The sequence below is a fragment of the Callorhinchus milii genome, unplaced genomic scaffold, assembly GCF_018977255.1.
Source record: "Callorhinchus milii isolate IMCB2004 unplaced genomic scaffold, IMCB_Cmil_1.0 Scaffold6, whole genome shotgun sequence".
Lineage (NCBI taxonomy): Eukaryota > Metazoa > Chordata > Chondrichthyes > Chimaeriformes > Callorhinchidae > Callorhinchus > Callorhinchus milii.
In genome coordinates this window covers 3,500,407-3,518,956 of record NW_024704747.1, presented here as the reverse complement: position 1 = coordinate 3,518,956, position 18,550 = coordinate 3,500,407, and the positions used below count along the sequence as shown (strand labels likewise).

At 39.1% G+C, this 18,550-nt stretch overlaps 2 protein-coding genes across 26 annotated transcripts in view; one reads left to right on the top strand and one right to left on the bottom strand.

The window, feature by feature from the left end:
* The window catches only part of rif1 (replication timing regulatory factor 1), a 33,124-nt gene extending 17,992 nt beyond the window's left edge, over positions 1-15,132 (top strand). Inside the window, 15 exon segments of the mRNA XM_042336276.1 lie at positions 52-100; positions 453-655; positions 1,094-1,193; positions 1,904-2,029; positions 2,208-2,353; positions 3,175-3,261; positions 4,093-4,147; positions 4,453-7,297; positions 7,300-7,844; positions 9,585-9,746; positions 10,224-10,301; positions 10,926-11,041; positions 11,226-11,379; positions 12,702-12,813; positions 14,043-15,132. Coding sequence (XP_042192210.1) covers positions 52-100; positions 453-655; positions 1,094-1,193; positions 1,904-2,029; positions 2,208-2,353; positions 3,175-3,261; positions 4,093-4,147; positions 4,453-7,297; positions 7,300-7,844; positions 9,585-9,746; positions 10,224-10,301; positions 10,926-11,041; positions 11,226-11,379; positions 12,702-12,813; positions 14,043-14,257 — 4,993 coding nt within the window. The 3' untranslated portion in view covers positions 14,258-15,132.
* Positions 15,133-15,960: 828 nt separating this feature from the next.
* neb (nebulin) overlaps positions 15,961-18,550 on the bottom strand; it is a 131,180-nt gene continuing 128,590 nt past the window's right edge. For all 25 annotated transcript variants that reach the window (XM_007896321.2, XM_007896305.2, XM_007896301.2 and 22 more), the window contains 3 exons: positions 18,209-18,352; positions 17,007-17,110; positions 15,961-16,772 (listed from right to left, as the gene is read on the bottom strand). In XM_007896321.2, coding sequence (XP_007894512.2) covers positions 16,599-16,772; positions 17,007-17,110; positions 18,209-18,352 — 422 coding nt within the window. In that variant the 3' untranslated portion in view covers positions 15,961-16,598. The remainder of the gene's footprint in view (positions 16,773-17,006; positions 17,111-18,208; positions 18,353-18,550) is intronic.

Sequence of the window (18,550 nt, the reverse complement as noted above, 5' to 3'; positions counted from 1 at the left end):
ATTGGCTAAATGGTGCAATGTATTTACTATTCTATGTTTTCTTTCTCTTAGATCTGCTAATGGCACTTCAAAGGTGTACACCACTCATCTATGCAATAAGGTAAGTAGGCAATGACAAATTACAAAATACCAAAGTAACGTCTTTATATTTTCATTTGCAAAAACAATTTCTGGTCCTGGTGTCGTACTGTTCTGTGGCATTGCCTTCTTTTAAAAACAAACTTACTGTAAATGAACTATCTTAATGATTTTAGGAAATTTTTAAATTGTATTTTTCAGCATTAGAAGTATGTGTATCTTAGTGAATATACCAGCCACTCTGATTGCGATTAAATGTATTATTTAGTTTTCTTGACGGTAATTTGATAACAACAATTTGCATTTATATGCATGGTTTAGAGTCCTGGAGTGCTTACTCCAGATGAATTGACTCAAATTTATTTTTCTTACAGCTGGAGAAACTCTATGCAGAAATTCTACTTTGTGTACAGTCACGTTATTTGTTACCTTATGACAGTTGGTTGCTCGAAAAGCTGTCCTCACTGCTGAGTATCACCTTCATACACAAGAACCGTCAGATCAGGAACCAGACAGCGCAGTTCTGGAATGCGACATTTGCCAAAACCGTGAAACTAAACTATCCACAGGAAATGAAGTATGTCTAGCTCTGGCGGTTTTCTGGTTTTGAACACACTGGAGGCATTTGAAAGGTTTCGATTGAGATGAAATCACTTCTGCTCAAAACTTCAGTTAAATTCACAAAATTGATTTCGCTATTTCATTTTTTTATTTTCATTTTTTTTATGTTTTATGTTTTTTTATTTTTTTTTATGTTGCCCATTTTTCTTCCCTAGATGACCATTTGAGTTATTGATTTATCTGTTTTCCTTTTATATTTTGTTTGATCAAATGGAATATTATTTTTCATTAAAAAAAGAATGTACACTCTTCGCCTTCTTAATGCTATTTAATTATATTATTTTAACATTTTGTAGAAGGTTGAATGTGCGTCTGACATTCTAGGAAGTATTTTTTAATGTGTGCTTACAAATTAAAGATTTGCTTCCCTAAAACACTTAATGCTTCAACGCAGGCCAGCACTACATCAGGCTAAGAAGAAAACACCCTTGATCTTGCCGGGATTTGGGTTATTTGAGTTTGCGGAAGATTTAAGTGGACCTTCCTCGGATTCGGTAAGTTTACAACATAGACTTGATTTTCTACTGTCACACATTACGAATGTACAGTAAATTGCTTAAGATACAAAGTATTGTTAGAAAATTCTTCAGATTTTTATGGAAAAAATATTTCTGTGTTTAGATTTTTGTCAGTACCTTTATGAAGTGGTGCAATGAGATCTTTAACATACATTTGAAGAATACCTCCAACAGTGCAACATTGACCTCTTATTACTTTGAACTGTCCTCCTAGATTCTGAGCAATGACATCTTATTCTTTGACTATAGTGTATAAGTTATGTCAGAATTTTATTCATTCAGTGTCTACCTTACCAAGAATTAATTGGCAAGAATTTCCTACATTTGTGTTATTAAATGTAAATATATGTGTGGCCACATGCAGTTCCTTTTCATTTCAAAATATTTAAAGTTTCTCTTTTTAAAAAAAAAAACTTGTAAATGTTGATTGTCTTGGAGGTCACAACTTGACAAAGTTTTTGCTAAATAGGATGATGTGCAAATGCATCACTTTTAAGTGTAAACGAAAGTATAAAAAATTAAGAAGTTAAACTGACGCTAAGCCCACCTGGAAACTTCCTACAGTGTCCACGATATCCGTCTCTTGTTCTAAATAGTATATATTCAGGCTATTGAATGTTCTTGTAAAAAAAAGTCAACTATATTGAAATAACCTGGGGGGGGTGCGGGGAACTTTGTTTCTTCAGTCAGAACATTCCCAGATTGACACCAAGATTAGTGGGGTGGAAGCCAAGGCTCCTGTAAAGCGTGAGTCACTCTCCACCAGAGTTGAAGAACATCTGGAGAAGAGTCCATCACCTGCTCCAACAAAAGTAAGTTCAGTTTTTGCAGGAATGTAATTTGTATCTGGTGATAGCACTTAATTTACAGGATAATTGAGGTTTAGCTTAAAGTAAGTTTTTTTAAAAAAAAATTAGCCTTGACTTTAATGGAGACACTCCAGAGAAAACTGATTTAACATTTTCCACTTCTCTCTTCTCCCTCCCCCAGCTAAAAATGGATTATTCTTCTCCAAAGCCATCCTCTCGAGAGCTACCTCTTGAGGAAGAAAAATCTGTGGATTTTGTTTTCATACCACCTGAACCCAAACAAAGAATACTAACTGAACACCAGAAAGAAGTGATGCGAACAAAGCGGTGAGTTTTTTTTTAAGTCTGGATAAGCTTCATAGGTTATATAAAAAAATAACTGATATAAATACAACAAATGACATTTGTATTGCACTTTTCAAATCGGGAGCACATCCCAAAGTGCTGGACAGTCAAGAATGCACCTACTAATGAAATACACCTGCAAATACGAATGAAACCAAGTTCCATGTTAGGATCAGTTTAGTGATTCTAAATACCTAGATTTAAAGTTGGTGTCTCCAGTGGAGGAACAAGCACCAGCATAGATTAGATAGAGCAGGTAACCATCTGTGCTGTCATTTCTAGGATTTCAAAAGTATCAATGTGAATAGACTCATTAACATACAAAATAGATAACTGGTCTGCAGTAAATCATTGTTGATTTTTTGTGTATGTACAGCAATTTGTATTAGTGTAGTAGTAATTTGTTATTAAATTTCAGGTGGATGGATTCCCATTTAGGGATGTATGTCGAGTTTTTATTTTAAATAATTTGCATATGTTGTGATGGGAGGGAATATTTAACCAATCCAAAACCATGATATTTTCATTTGGGGATCTTCAAGTTTAATTTTTTTTTCTTTTAGTCACAGTATAGTTATTCTTCAGCATAAAGGTAGGTACTAGAAAATGCAAAACATAAGAAGCTCCTTTATTATGATCCAAAGACTTGACAGTGTGACTTGTGTACCAGTGTGAGGAATAGTTTGCGATTGTGTAGTTTGAAAGTTTGTTTATGACATAGGTGGGGCAACCTATACAACGGATATTAGATTGAGCACTTAACTGAAGCTCAAATCCATTTTGTATTTTTTTTCCTGAAATAGGCCTGACATTCCTATGATGTACAATAACCTGGATGTATCTCAAGATTCTCACTTGTTTTCCCAATATACACAATCTCAAGATAGTTCGTAAGTAGATCTTCATTTTAATTTAAAGCTTGGATCCCTTTGTATGATTTTGAGTGCAGTGGTATATAAATTCTGAATTTCAGTGTATAATTTCTAAAGCACTAGCCAGGTCTATTGGAATAGCGAAGGTTGCTGCAAAGTTTAGTGACTTCATTGTAGTTCTTGTTAATTATTCAGGGCAATTTCTTTTTAAAGAAAGGGTTGTTTATTGCAGCTTGGAGAATTTGTATTACATTGTGGCTGGGACACTGTTTGTGTTCTTAGTTAGATCCAGGAGATGGACTAGGCATTTAACAACCACCTAGCTGGTGCACATTTTTTTAAATTGTCAAATTCTCCATCAGGCAATTTAGTTGTATATGTCTCTTGTTTCTATGAAACATTTATTGTTTTGGTAAGGTCTTCTAGAAAATATTCAAGTTCTCAAAAATCTCAGTACCAAATTGTTGATTAAACCGACAATTTAAAAAGATCTTTATAACTCCCCTCCCAAACAATATCGTTGCTGTTTTTTTGGTCAGGCTGTAGAGCCAGACCAGACCATTTACTAAAAGGAACTTCATAGTCAGCTGCAGTTTTGTTTGCAGAATCGAGATAGAAATAATGACTTAAAAGCTTGAATAAAGTACGCTCATTTTTCAATTGCTTTAGATTTGGTTTTCCAATTCTGTTACACAGTTTTTAGCACCTCACCCCAAAATCTTCCACCCGTGTTAGGCCTCACTCTATCTCTGAGGCTCTCTGAGACAGTCTCTGATTTAGGAAACGATATAAGTGCAAGTTGTTGAGAAATCTGCTGTCAGACTTTTATTTTTTGTTTTGTGTTTTCAGAGAAAAACCGGCTTCAGAGAAAAAAGCAGAGGAAGCCAACAAAAATACTCCACAGGTATTGACTGAGTTATCAGGACGTTTTAACTGAACTTGTGTGTAGGAGAGATGTAATAAAACAAGTTCTCCATCAGGCAATTTAGTTGCATGTGTCTCTTATTGCTATGACGCATTTATTTAAAAATGTAGTTCTGAAGCTAGACTTTTGATAGATTCGTCAATATTAGATTTATGCGATGCTCCTCTTTGGTACAGAGGGTTGTTTGCCAGTATAACCATCGCATTAATTCAAGATTTATTGGACATTGGGTTGGCGTATGTTGCCATTTGTTGCCATAAATATTTTTATTTTAAACCTTGCAGCGAGATGAACATATGGAAACTGAAAATGTGTGTGACATCCAGGATACAATGGAGCCGAGTCTCGGAGATAATGCAGGAAATGACCAGGAATGTAATGATGAGAAGAAATTAACAGAACAAGTTATCGAAGACTCTAAAGAACATGACAGTAATAACAGCCAAGAGAAAACAAGACATCTTGTAGTTGAAACTACATCGAACCGCATGAATGGTTATGCTACCGAACGGGAGACTTCCAATACAGATATCAGTGGGAGTTCTACATCATCAGACATTGTTTCTGGAACACCCCCACAAAAGAGCTTTAGTAGGCGGCAATCTTTTATTACTCTCGAGAAGTTTGACAGCTCTGAATTGTGCTCCTTCAGGGGCCTGACTATAGGCAATTTTGCACAAGCAAATGCTAAAATTTTAGTTTCTCCTCCAAAGGAGAAATTGGAAGATACCCCTCAGCTTGCTGTGGATAAAATTCCACAAGAAGTTGTCAGAAGTATTACCAAAGTTGAGTCGGTTAACATTGTAACTACTGTGGGAAAGAGAGGTGCACGGAAACAAAATAAAACTGAACTGGGGAAATTAGAGAAGCCAGCTAAATGTACCAGGTTATCCAAAAGGGGAAAGTCTTCAGAGGAAGAATCTACTGTTAATTCAGAAGGGAGTGCTTCATCCGAAGGGGACTTAATCACTCCTCAAGATGAGCAAAATGAACAAACTCCCAATACTCCGTCCAATATGACACTAAGACGTTCTTCAAGGAAGCTCTCAGAACTGGCAGCAACTGGTCAGGCAGGTAGCCAGAGGAAGAAGAAAGGCAATAAGCTAAAAGAAGGAACAAAAAATGAGGGAAAAACTCAGAAGCAGTCACCTCTGAAAAAAGGGAAATGCTTGAAGGAAATTGAGAATAATTCTAAAACTTCATCTAGCAAGGCTACACCGGGTAAAAGGGGTGACTTTAAAGCAGATTCTTTAGGCTGTGAATCCATCAAAGTTACCCCCCCTGCTGTCCGTTTTCGTTACCAGACTCGTAGATCATCCCAAGGTATATCTCAGGTTGAAAGTAATTGTGATACAAATGAGTCGGACAGTTCTGAAAGTAGCTCTCGGCTTCAGGATAGTCAAAACAGAAAGATGACACTTCGAGGAAAGATCAAAGCTCGAGAGGCTACTTCCCCAGTGGACAATAAGACTGAGAACATAACTAAATCTAAACCAGCTCCAGGCAATCAATTGTGCTCAGAAATTCAATCTGTAGAGATGGAGTCTTCAAAGGAAGAAAAAGGCATTGAGCCGGAGACTGGAACTGAACCGAAATGCACAGAAATGGCACACGTGGTTAATATGGAAAATCTAAGTCAGTCTTGCACTTCCGAAAGTGATACAGCACAGACACCAAGTGAAATGTCACTTGAGGAACAGATTATGGAACAAGAAGTTGTCCCCAAAATGTGTAGCATAGCACAGGATACAGGAAATCTAAGTCAACCTGTTGAAACTTTAGAAACAAGATTGGGTGCAACAGTTGAAAACTGTGCTGTTTCATCTGATGAATCAGTTTCTCCTGCAGCGGAAGATGCAATGAACGAATCCGGAACCAGCGATTGCTCATCTCTTTCAGATGTGTTCCTTACAGATGAAAAGAGCCAACAGACAAAGGACAGTCACAAGGTGAAGCCCAAAGGGAGAAGTAAAAGGACCAGGAAAATGAAACATTTTGTCTGCTGTAAAGGCTCCACAAAGCAGAAGAGGAAATCTCAGACAGAAGCTACAGAAGAAGTTGCTAAACCAGGAGAGGAAGATCAGAAGTACACTCCATCTTATGCTGCCTCCAAGAGGTTATCAGTGATTCCTCATTCTGATGACTCTGTAATTGATGGACCCTGTGCATTCAGCACACCGCTGACCAATCATAATAACATGCCCTTTTTTAGTTCTGTTAACACTCCTCCATCTGAGGCTGAATCACTCAAAATAAAGGATGCTGTTTCCATAGCTGATGGCGCAGCCCAGCAGAAAGCAGAAACTCCAGTTTGTACACAAAATGAAGCAGTTGAGCAAATCCCTGAAGAAGAGAAACTAATGGAAGGAGGCAATAGCACTATGGAGTTGACCGAGACTAAAGGTATATCAGTGTTTGATGAGGTTGGAGAATCTGCTGCTACAGAGGAAGATGAACCATTAGAAAATAATGAAGCACAAGAGATGGAGTGTGAGAGGCACCACGATGAAATGGGAAAGGTGGCCACCTCTGCCCCATGTGATAAAACTACTATAGAGCATGGGTTGGAGGAACCCTGGAGGGCTGAGAATGCCGTGAAAGCCGAGGAGGAGGATCCCGGAAATGCTGAAGATTCTGTAAACGAGGAGGAACCCTGGAGGGCTGAGGATTCCATAAAGGAGGAGTATCCCTTGAAGGAAGAGGAACCCTGGAGGGCTGAGGATCCCTTGAAGGAGGAGGATGCCTGGAGGGAGAGGGATGCCTGGAGAGCTGAGGATCTCGGAGAGCTGAGGATCTCGGGAGAGCTGAGGATCTCGGGAGAGCTGTGGATCTCGGGAGAGCTGAGGATCCCGGGAGAGCTGAGGAAGATGGGAGAGCTGAGGATCCCGGGAGAGCTGAGGATCCCGGGAGAGCTGAGGAAGATGGGAGAGCTAAGCATCCCGGGAGAGCTGAGGAAGATGGGAGAGCTAAGGATTCCGGGAGAGCTGAGGAAGAGGGGAGAGCTGAGGATCCCGGGAGAGCTGAGGAAGATGGGAGAGCTCAGGAAGATGGGAGAGCTCAGGAAGATGGGAGAGCTCAGGAAGATGGGAGAGCTCAGGAGGAGGATCTTTGGAGTGCTGAGGATGGTGTGAGAGTTGAGGAGGACGGGAAGGAAGAGGATTCCAGGAGAGCTGAGGAAGATGGGAGAGCTGAGGATTCAAGGGAGGCTGAGATGGAGGATCCCAAAAAAACTGAGGATTCCAAGATGGTTGAGGATCCCAGGAGGACTGAGGGTGCCGGGGCGGAGGAGGGTGCCAGGGCGGAGGAGGGTGCCAGGGCGGAGGAGGGTGCCGGGGCGGTGGAGGGTGCCGGGGCAGTGGAGAGTCCAGAATCTGCTAAAAGTAAAAGACCTGCTGTTGAACTGGTGTTGAGGAAGGAAGCTATAGTAGAACTGGAGCTTCTCAAATGTATGGTGTCAGAGAGGAATGCAACTGAACCGGTCTCCAAGCACCTCCACATGGAGTCACCGCAAAAGATGAAGGACGGTGATGCCATCTTTCTGATTGGCTCAATGCATAGTCCTTCTGAAATGCAACCACGGTGTGTGTGGTCACCAACAGCATCGCCTTCCACAAGCATCCTCAAAAAAGGGATCAAAAGACCATCCGAGAATGAGTCACCTTCTCCTGTAAACAAGGTACTTTCACAAAAGTCCAAATATTTTTGTTTTACAAAAATGTTCCCACTCATGGTTTTTATAGCCCTTAATGTGCCTGGGAAATAAATTGCTTAAAGCAGACTTTTGATTTGTTAGAAATATTTCTTTCCACTGTTAAACCTTTTGAAATCTGCACTGTACAGTCTGTGGAGTCTCCTAGCATAGTGGTTAGTCCATTCAAAGAAAAACAAATAATAATTTTGTCACTCAATCCACAGCTGTTTGTGGGTCACTGCTGCGCGTATTTTACCCACAAAAAAATGCAGTCAATTCACTTTACAGTATGTTCTGTGAAGCATTTTGGTGAGATGTTAAACATGGGTAATGTCTGCCTGTTCAGATGGAGGTTAAAGATCCCTTGGCACTACTCGAAAGAGAAGAGAGTTTCTCCTGGAAACGGACAGATAATTGGTCACTCAATTTTTGGCTGTTTGTGGGACATTGCTGTGTGCAAATTGGCTGCCATGGACCCCTACAAATACGCATTCACTACACTTTACAATAAATCTGTGAAGCACTTTGAGGCATCCTCCCAATGTGAAAGTGCTCTGTCAAATCCAAGGAATATTTATTCTAAACAACCATATATCTTAATCTATTTGCTTATCCCTTGAAGACTGCTAACTTTATGATTTGTTTGTTTTTAAAGTTGACTAAAAGATCAAGGAATTGAATTGCCCTACTCCAGAATGTGCGATTTACATGGAATAGATCGATTCCCACTTTAACCTTTTTAAAACGCATCAATCTTGAATTCCAGAATTTTTTTGAAAAGCGCTTGAAAAAAAGAATATAAAGGGTATTCCTTGCTGCCTCTTAACAGCTAAACTAGTATGAAGCTGGTACTATTCTTGTTAATAGTTTTACCTTTCTATTCACTCCATAATAGATACTGAGAGAATGTTGCTTATTATTGCATGTGATAAGTCTTCCTCACTGATATAGTTCTGTCAGAATTCACATGTAAGGAAAGAGCAAGGGAATCAATTTATAGTAGACTAGCTGTACCCGTTGCTACGCTTATAGCTACTTTTGCAACCAAAGGATCCAATATGGAATGTAGATTGATATACAGAGAGATACTTCATCTTAATCTATACTCATCTGGGAGGACTCCTGTGGGAGGACTCCGTGGGCGGACTTGGCGCTTTAAATATGTAATTTTGTTGTTGTGATTCGTCTGTGTTCTTTATTTTGTTCCCACTGCTTGGCTACAAGCGTGCACTGTGGCATAGGATGCCACAGCGCCACGGTCAGCAGCCACGGTGTAACTGGAGTGTGTGCATATATACGTAGGTGCTCTGTGACGCACAATGCAGCAGTATCACTTTGACTCGGCAGCTACCAGGTGTAACTGCAGCGAAAAATGCAAAACTGAAAATAACTCATGAATGATAGGAGATACCCAAAAGTAAATATGCCCATGTCACTCTCAGTTGCAAGACCTTTGCAATGAGGTGTAAATCATGTCTCTACGTCAATCAGTTATTCAGATCCTTCTTGAAGCGCAAACAGACATTGTCGTTTTATTAGTGTCGATAGATAGAAGATAGGTTTAAGGAGGAAGTCAGTGCCAGTACAAACACTAATGGTCTCTTCCTTGCTGTTCCTATAAAAGATTGCTCTCTTTCATGTCATTGATAAGATGATTGAATAATGGTAGCACCTGAAACAAAATAATTTTCTGCATCAGTATGTAAACACAGATTATTTTCATAGATGCGGCGAGTCTCATTTGCTGACCCAATTCGTCAGGAAGGATTGGCAGATGATATTGATCGTCGCAGCCCTGTAGTCCGATCTCATTCCTCTTCAGGAGGTTCTCCAGGGATGAATCTTGCTGCTTCCAATGGTCTTAACCGTTCCAGCAGTCAATCCAAGGTAAGCTTCATATCCTTTAAAGATGTTTATTTACTAATAATTTAGGAATTCTTGACTTTGATGGTGGATCATTGATCTAGCAATAGAATTCTTTGTCAGAGATGAGCTTTCTTTGCTAATGTGACCTAATTCTGAAAATAGATAGCTATACAATCTCTTATGCCATTGTAACATTGTAAAAAAAGAGTATTGAATTTTCCTCAGAACAAATTCAGACTGAAATGGCTGAAGATTCAAGCTTCTAATCTATGTTTACTATTTATTGTAGCAAATCGTCAATACACTTGCTTATTCTGGATAACATTACTTAGTGATAATCACAATTTATGGGTGTAATGTCCAGCACACACCAGTAACTTGATTAATAAAAAAATTATATTCAGTTGTATTACTTGTTATATCTCTTGGTGCATTATTTGACGTGCTGTATTTACTTTGCTCTTAATTATCCATTGAATATTCCTTTTATTCGTTCAGCACAACACTACTCCAACCAGAGGCTTTCTGTCTCCAAGTTCACGTAGTTTGGGCTATAAAAGCTCAAAGAAATGTTTGGTAAGTAGACAATAAACTATAATCAGACAGATACCTGAAAATTACCTTGAGTCTGTTTTATGTGATATTGCTTATCCCATTGAATAATTTGTTCTAGATCAATGGAAAATAATAATGTAATGCTGTCTTTCAGTTCGGTTAAATATTTATGTAGTTCAGATTGTCTTATATCAATGCTCATTATCAAGGAATCAAATCTATCCTGTTCTATTAACCTCATAGATCGTGGGGTTGGTGGAAGATTGATTTTCACAGGAATATTGTATTTCTAAAAATACGAAGGGGAAAGGCAGAGAAAATATCTGAATATAGTAGCCTCTAACCTAAAGAAGGATTTATGGAATTTCTTTATTGCTATGATTAATAATATATGATAATCTTGCATTTGATATAGGGCCTTATTACATCTTCGAGACATCTTTAAGCACTTAATGGAATATACTGTAAAGTGAATTGACTATGTTTTGTGGGCAAAATGCAGCAGCAAATTGCGCACAGCAATCATGGATTGAGTGACCCAAATTATTATATTGTTTTTGTTGAAGGAATTAGAAATTAGAGTGTTAAGTTATGTGAATATAAGATTAATCTGGCATTAATAAAAATACATTTTTTTAAATAAAGATCTCTGAGATGATCAAAGAGCCTGTGCCGTTATCCAGGGAGTGTGTGTATCCTGCTCTAATCAGCTGCTCGTCACCAGTGGAGACTATTCTGCCTCAGCTAGCCTCTAACATGTGGTGAGTAAGGTTCTGGAGAACATTGAGTTGCTCTATATTTCAAAATTTTGTGTTAAGTAGCTGTTTTTTCAAGATTTTCTCTTAAATTCTGGTTACAATTATATTAGTATTTACTTTGCCTTGTTAATTGTATCACTGAGGCTAAGGTGGGGGTATTGATTTGGTGTTTTTTTTCTTCCCATAGGGCCCGAGGTCTGGGTCAGCTTGTTCGAGCCAAAAACATCAAGACTGTTGGTGATTTGAGTGCCCTCACGGCAGCTGAAATTAAATTACTTCCGATTCGTTCACCCAAAGTCCTTGTCGTGAAGAAGGCTCTCAAAGCCTTTTATGAGCAGCAGGTGAGATACAAATGAGTTCCTCATTTCCTATTACTTGAAGGTACTTCAGTTTTAGCGTAACATTGTGTTACAGCTAATTTTTGGAGTTTGCCAGTATTGGTCTGATGCAGATTTAAAGGTATTTTCCATTGTGGTTTCTGTGAGATGCATTGAGATAAACATTAATCCTTGTTAAAGCTCAACACTTCTACAGGTTCACTTGGCAACTGTTTATATAATAATTGTCCTTGCATTTGACATAGCGCCTTATCACGTCTTCGAGACATCTAAAAATGCTTCACAGAATGTAACAACAACTACTTGCTCTTATATAGGGCCCTCCATGCAGGGTAGCGTCTCAGAAAGCTTAACAGTGGCAGTGCCTGACTCCAAGCCGGGAGGAATGGGAAGGTGGCTGTAAGAACGGTCGAAGAGGAAAGTTTTCAGGTGGGACTTGAAAGAGGGGAGAGAAGGGCAAGGCGGAGGGAATGGTGGGGCGGAGGGTGCGAGGGATGAGCAGGAGGCCGGTGCCATTGAGCAGAGGTACAGGGTGATGGAGTGAGGAGGACGGAGAGGTAGGGAAGTGCCAGAGAGTAAAGGGACTTGAACACGAGTGTGAGGATCTTGCAGTCGATCTGTTTGGTGATGGGGAGCCAGTGGAGCCTGACCAGAACTGGTGAGATTTGGGAACAGAGTTTGGTCCGAGTCAGTATGTGGGCGGCAGAGTTCTGAATGAGCTGGATCTTATTAATGGTGAAGCTGTGGAGACCGGTGAAGAGTGTGTTGGAGTAATCCAAGCGGGATTTGACAAACATGTTCAAGGGTTTCGGCTGCATTTGGGGTAAGGTACGGTTAGAGGCGGGCAATGTGGCGGAGGTGCAAGAAGGCGGTCCTGGTCAGGGACCGGATGTGGTAGAGGAAGGACAGTTGGGGATCAAACCGAACGCCTAGGTACTGCGTAGTGTGGGGTAGTTTGAACATTTTTTATTCAATCAAAAGTTCCACAGATTGAAATGTATAGTTGTTTTAAGAATTATTCTTAAACTCTTACAAATGACTTAACTGGCTATTGCAGCCTCTGTTCAATATGTGCAGGTGTATTCATTCTCCACAACAACAATTTGCATTTATATGATGTCCTCGTGCAAGGTTGATGGCTTGATTCTCTATGAATTTAGACATACAATATTGGTTGCTTTGTCACTGGATTTAACTAAATCTACAGGGACGTACTTTTATCTATCACGCGTTTCTTTTTCCTGTAGAAAACTAATTAGAGCTAATTTTGAGATGATTTAAAGGTTCATTGATGCATACTTAGTGACAATACTTTTCTGTTTCAGAGGAAATCTCTTGGGTTAAACGAAGAGCTGGTTGTAGATGAAAATCAGAAGCTGATGAATGGAGCAGAGGACACAAGTTGTTCTAATGGTGATGATGAGAAACTTGCAACAGGTAATATTTGGATTTGCCTAAATTAGCCAATGGGCATGAAATAAAACTTCAGCTTGTGCACATTGAAAATTAAGGTTACGAAATGCATTCAATGCAGTTTGAACATTTGAATTCATTGGGGATTGAGTTGTTTTAGTGGCTACTTTTTTTGTTTCTGTGACCTGTGCCTCAGTTATTAATGAAAGGGGAAGGAAAGTTTTTAGAAAGAGCTGTATGGTCCATGAAGTTTAAAAAGTTTGTGTTAAGTAATTTTATAAATATGTAGCATAATTGCTGCAAAATGAATGGGGAAACTAAATAGTCGATGTTCAGTATCTTGTTTGCAAATGTCAGGCCTGATGTACCACCTTTAATGAAATGAGTATATGAATAAAGCACATGCTGTGTCAAGTTTGTAAAATATATTTTTAAAAAACCTTATAATTGAAGATTAATTGAGATCTAATATGCATGGATTTGTCACTGGACTCCTGCTTAACTGGAAATGTTTTGTGTTCAGTGCAAATTTACAAGCTTCAGGTTACAGGGTAGTCAATGAAACAAACTTCCAGTTCCTGGCAAGACTTTGATTATGAGTGCCTGCCAATGTCTATAAACAGTTTGCGTGAAAAATGCTTGTCCATTTCTCCGTTTTACTGATCAGAGACCTTATAATAAATTAAGAGTCTTATGTGTAAGATCACGTTGTCTTAAAATGTAAGAGTGGAAAATGTTCTAAATTCAGTATTACTTTTGAAGCAAATATTCCACAGTTCTTAAAATAAACTGGCTTCAAATCAAGATTCAATTTAAGAGTTTTCTGTAATGTTGCAGTCTCACATTTTAAGACAAAATTGTCTTACACACTTAGAATTTCAAGCCTAAATGTCAAAGTTTGCCCGTGTGCCCTTAGTAATTGTTGGGCATCATTTGTCCTTTGATTCAATGTCTCCTGAGAGAAGAAAATGTCTTGGCGATCTTCAAGATATGGGGATAGGGAATGAGCTAAGATCCTCAATATCTTTTTTTTAAGTAGTCTGGCCAAGAACCGATGAAATCCATATGATTAGCCTTCACATTTTACTCAGTCATTATCCCTCCTTGGTCATTTAATTTTCTATTGTGCAAGTTACGAGCCATAACTGAACCTTCAGTCAAATCAATAAAGATTTCTTTAGCTTCTTTTGTAGTTCTGTTTCAGGTAATTAGTATGCTATGTTGAGTTTTGTGCTTATTTACTTTTCTTCCAGATTTAGTTGAGACTGTGTCATCTGCTGCAGGGCATTCAGCAGCCCTTGTTTCTGAGGTTAATGGTCTTTCTACACGTTTCGTCTCTGGGGATTTGAATGAATATTCGGGGAGCCAGCTCTTTACAATGCATCAACAGCTAAGTGGCATGATGAACTGCATCATGGAGAACTTACAGTCTCGTTGGAGGTCACCTCCCCGTGAATCATCCGATTGACCCTTTAGACTTCAGGAAGTTGTGTATTAAGAAAAATCGTTAAATAATGGCGAGTATTGACCTACTTTCTCTATGCCACCCCCCCCATACAAGTTGGACTAAGTGTTTTTCAACTACATTCCTGCATCCTTTACACCTGTTGCAGTCGGTGCCCGAATATGGATTTCTACTGAAAAAAACTCTTTCTGCCTGTGGGAGGTTCCATGACAGTTCTTGCAGTAGATTCTATGTCTCCGGCTCAAAAGAAGCACACTGTCTGATCAGAATGGCATCAGTCAGCTGTTTCATCACCGTCCTCTCTTCTGAGATTATGTGGTTAATGAGGGGTGCCAGGGGCAAAAGGTAATGCATTTTAGTGGATATGTTCAAAAGCTAATGATGAATTGGGCTTCCTGAGTACTGTTCAGAATTTCATAGCCTTATTCTGATGAACTGCTTTACGGAAGGCAAGTCAAATGTAAGTGTTAACTTGAGAGTATCTTGGTCTGCAAAGCAAATGGAATGGTTGTGCTGTGTAAAAGCAGTGAGTCAGAACGATATGCAGAAAGAGAATCACAGGTGCAACTCCCAGTTTGAGAAATATTTAGTACGGAGGATGTAAATTGGAAATAGCCTTTTTTTAATGGAAGTTTCTATAAGGAAAATACTTTTGTGATGTTAAATTATATTGCTTTACCTCATGGAAGTGCATTGGGATAGTTTACTTACTGGCAATTTTGTACCTCTGGCTATTATCTGAACATTGTAGTAATGAAGGGGTTAGGTGCCAGAGAGAATCAGTGCACAAAAGTGGAATCTGAGCTGCACCTTCAAGGTAGAAGCTGTGCTTGAGCTCACCATATTAATCTTGTACAAATAAAACTAAACCATTTACATTTTTGGTGTTTACTTTTAAATAGTGAATCGAGGGCTTACCTATGTGATGATGATAATAATCCTTGCATTTGATACAGTGCCTCATCACATCTTCGAGACATCTCAAAACGCTTCACAGAATAACTGTAAGGTGAATTCACTGTATATTTTGCATTGTCTCATTTACACATGTTGATGCTGGTTATTTCCAGAGCAAAGACATACTGGTCACTCTGGCTCAGTGGTAGCTTCTTTGCCTTGGAGTTAGAAGGTTGTGGGTTCCAGTTCAATGTTCAGCCTTTGGATGAGACGTTAAACCAAGGTCTCATCTGCCTATTCAAGCAGTTGTTAAAGATCTCTTTCCATTTTTCGAAAAGAGAAGGCAGTTTTTCCAAGTTTCCTAGCCAGCATATTAGAGGAGCACTACACAGAGCCTTGTATCCCTGTTACATTCTCTATTTCAGTTTTATCGTTGTTTTTAATGACTGAGGTTTGGGGCTTGAATTCAGTGAGCCTGACATTGAGCAATTTAAACTGATAAACGCTCACCCGTCTGTTTGGCTATTTTGTTCCCTTGTACAGTTAGAAAAGGAAGTGGCGATTTCAAGAAATCTATTCAGTAATAATGAGGTAATGATAGCTGAAAATCACTGGGGCTTCACAGCATTATCAGATTCTTGGATAAACCATTCCATTGAGTTTTGAGTTTTTCAAAACATTCTGTGCAGCTTGAGAGAGACTGAAGTCCCTGTGATAAAAGCACTTTGTGTAATTATCTGTATGTTTGTTATTGCATGTAATATCTGAGACCCGAGTCCCTCGTGGAATTATTCAGTGCCACACAGACCTGCGGAAACTTTGAGCTTTATTTGACCCCCACAGCTGGTTGCAGAAAATGAGAAAACAGACAGTACAAGTCAGCGTACAAGTTCCATGACCACCTCTTTAAAACTGCTCTCAATTTTGTGGACATTTCAATGCTGGTGTCCCAGAGTATTATTTTTAAAAGCTCTTGTAAGAATTTCACAAACTAACTACACATATCCTAAAGAACCGAGAAACCCATGTTAGTGTTACAACTGATTAAATAAGTTGACCATATGACAGAAATACAAGTTTTTGCTACTCAACACATTGTCTACTTGATTAGACCATTCAGTCCCTCATGTGAATTGTACAATTCTCTGAACACACTGCTTACAGAAGTTTCAATTGCTAAATGGTTTAATTGCTGAAAATCTCAGTAGACTAATGGGACAACATAGGCAGAAATTGTGTCTGCCTAGGATTTATTATTCTTGCAGATGTTCTGTAAAGTTATTGGATTGCAAGTGACTGGAAGATACTGTGCTTATAGTTTGTTTTTATTTGACCCTAAACGTTCCAGTCAGGAAAACTAAATGATAATTAAATTACCGGTTGAATTTTTTTTTTAATTTTGCTTTTAGTGCAGTGGGGAAGACTTCTCAGAAGGGTTGATCTGGCTTTAAATGGCATCCATGTAGTTGGCAGGCAGCATACCTGTCTGCCCAGTCCTCTGGACCGTTCCATACATCCATCCTTCATCAATAGATTGAACGTTCATAACGACATCACCGTCTTTGAAAGAGATCTCATCGGCGTCAGCTGCAGCATAATCGTACATGGCACGGTAGGTTCTCTGTGAAAAAGGGGTTTAAGTCATTTACATGATTGATAACTGTAGAATACCAAATGCACAAGTGTGTATTACCAAACTACACAGCACATGTAGTTGTGCACTAACTACAACTTACTTGCATATATCCAAAAAAATGCCTTCAGTTACCCTATTGATTGCAAATTGGTTTACTGCTTTGTAGGTACTTCCAGGTTGTAGAAAAATAAAAATGTTATTGTATTTTGAGATACTTACTCCGGTAGTTGAGGGATGAGATGGAATAGATGATACATTTGTCTGTTGAGTGGCAACAGAAGAAGATCTCTGTTGCACTTCAGTAGTTTTGGCATGTTGGTAGGCTGAAATAAACAGAAAATCTTAGATTTGGGAGCACAGGGAGAATATTTACAAATCCTGTCTCAGAGAAATCAATAGAAGCTGTGTCTAATTGTGTTGCTTGAGATCAGAAACGTATGAGTCCCTGGGTCTATATTGCTGCGATAATATAATAATCCTTTCATTTACTATAGCACTTTGAGACGTCTCAAAGCGCTTCACAGAATACACAGTAAATTAAATGTACATTTTGTGGGTGAAACATAGCAGACAATTGTGCACAGCAATCCGCGATCGTCAGAGCTTTTATTTGATATTAAATATACAAAAAGAAAAAGGAGGTTAGCGCACTGGTCTTTTGTAGCATTATGTAGTGAATTACTAAATTAAACAAGGGAGGGTAAATAGACTGAGTAGCAGGGAAGGATTTGGACTGTTCAGATGCTTCTTAAATCACTTTTGTGACAACGCAAGCAAAGGTGTAGTACTGGACCAGATGATGAGGAACGTGTCAGGGCAAGTGAGTTATTTGAAGGATGGGAAGCATATAGGAAACTGATTTGTGATCAGAATTATTTGTGAGTTTGAACAAGGAAGATCAATGAGGAGGATGGAATGTACTCAACATTGGAGCAGGTTTGACAATAATAATAATTTTACATCGCACCTTATCACGTCTTTAAGTCGTCTCAAAGAGTTTCACGGAATATACTGTAAAGTTAATTTACTGTATATTTTGTGGGTGGAAGCCAATTAAGCACAGGAGTGTCTCACAAATAGTCGTGAGTTGAGTGACCAAATTAATATATTATGCAATATAGAGCAGAATGGGATTGAAGTGTATATAAATTAGAAACCTTAAAGCACCCTTCCTGCCTGGTGTCCTCTTCACAAATATATAATTCTTTTGGAGGGGAGAAGCTGAGCTAGTTCCAAGGTGACGTGCTTGATAACAGAAATGTCAGAATCAAGTCAGCCCTCTGTGGAACTCTGGTGTGGATACTCTTAAGCATTGTGGTGAATTTCTGCATGCAACAGACATCCGGCTGACCACAATAGATTTACAACCCTAAGCCCCATCCTTGGAGTGTCTGGAATTCAAATTACAGTCCATCACTCACTTGTTGTGGTATGAAAAAAGGTGGTTCCATTGCCATAGGAAATGACGTGTTCGGGTTCAGAACCTTCAGACTTCTCATCACCTCCGCTCAGGCTCAGTGCACTGGCAGAGCGGGAGTGCTCTCTACTGCGACGCTGAGCCTGCACTGTGAACGGGAACATCACAAGAAAGAAATTACAGTGACTTCAAAAACAGCCCGACAGTGAAAAACGTTTAAAGACCTACACACGTCAGAAAGCAATTGAAAAATATTAATTTCTGTAAACTGAGGGACTGCTAAAGCAGCAACAGTGACAAATTCTGATCATATAAATTTGAACCCATTCGCTCCATATTGAAGTAC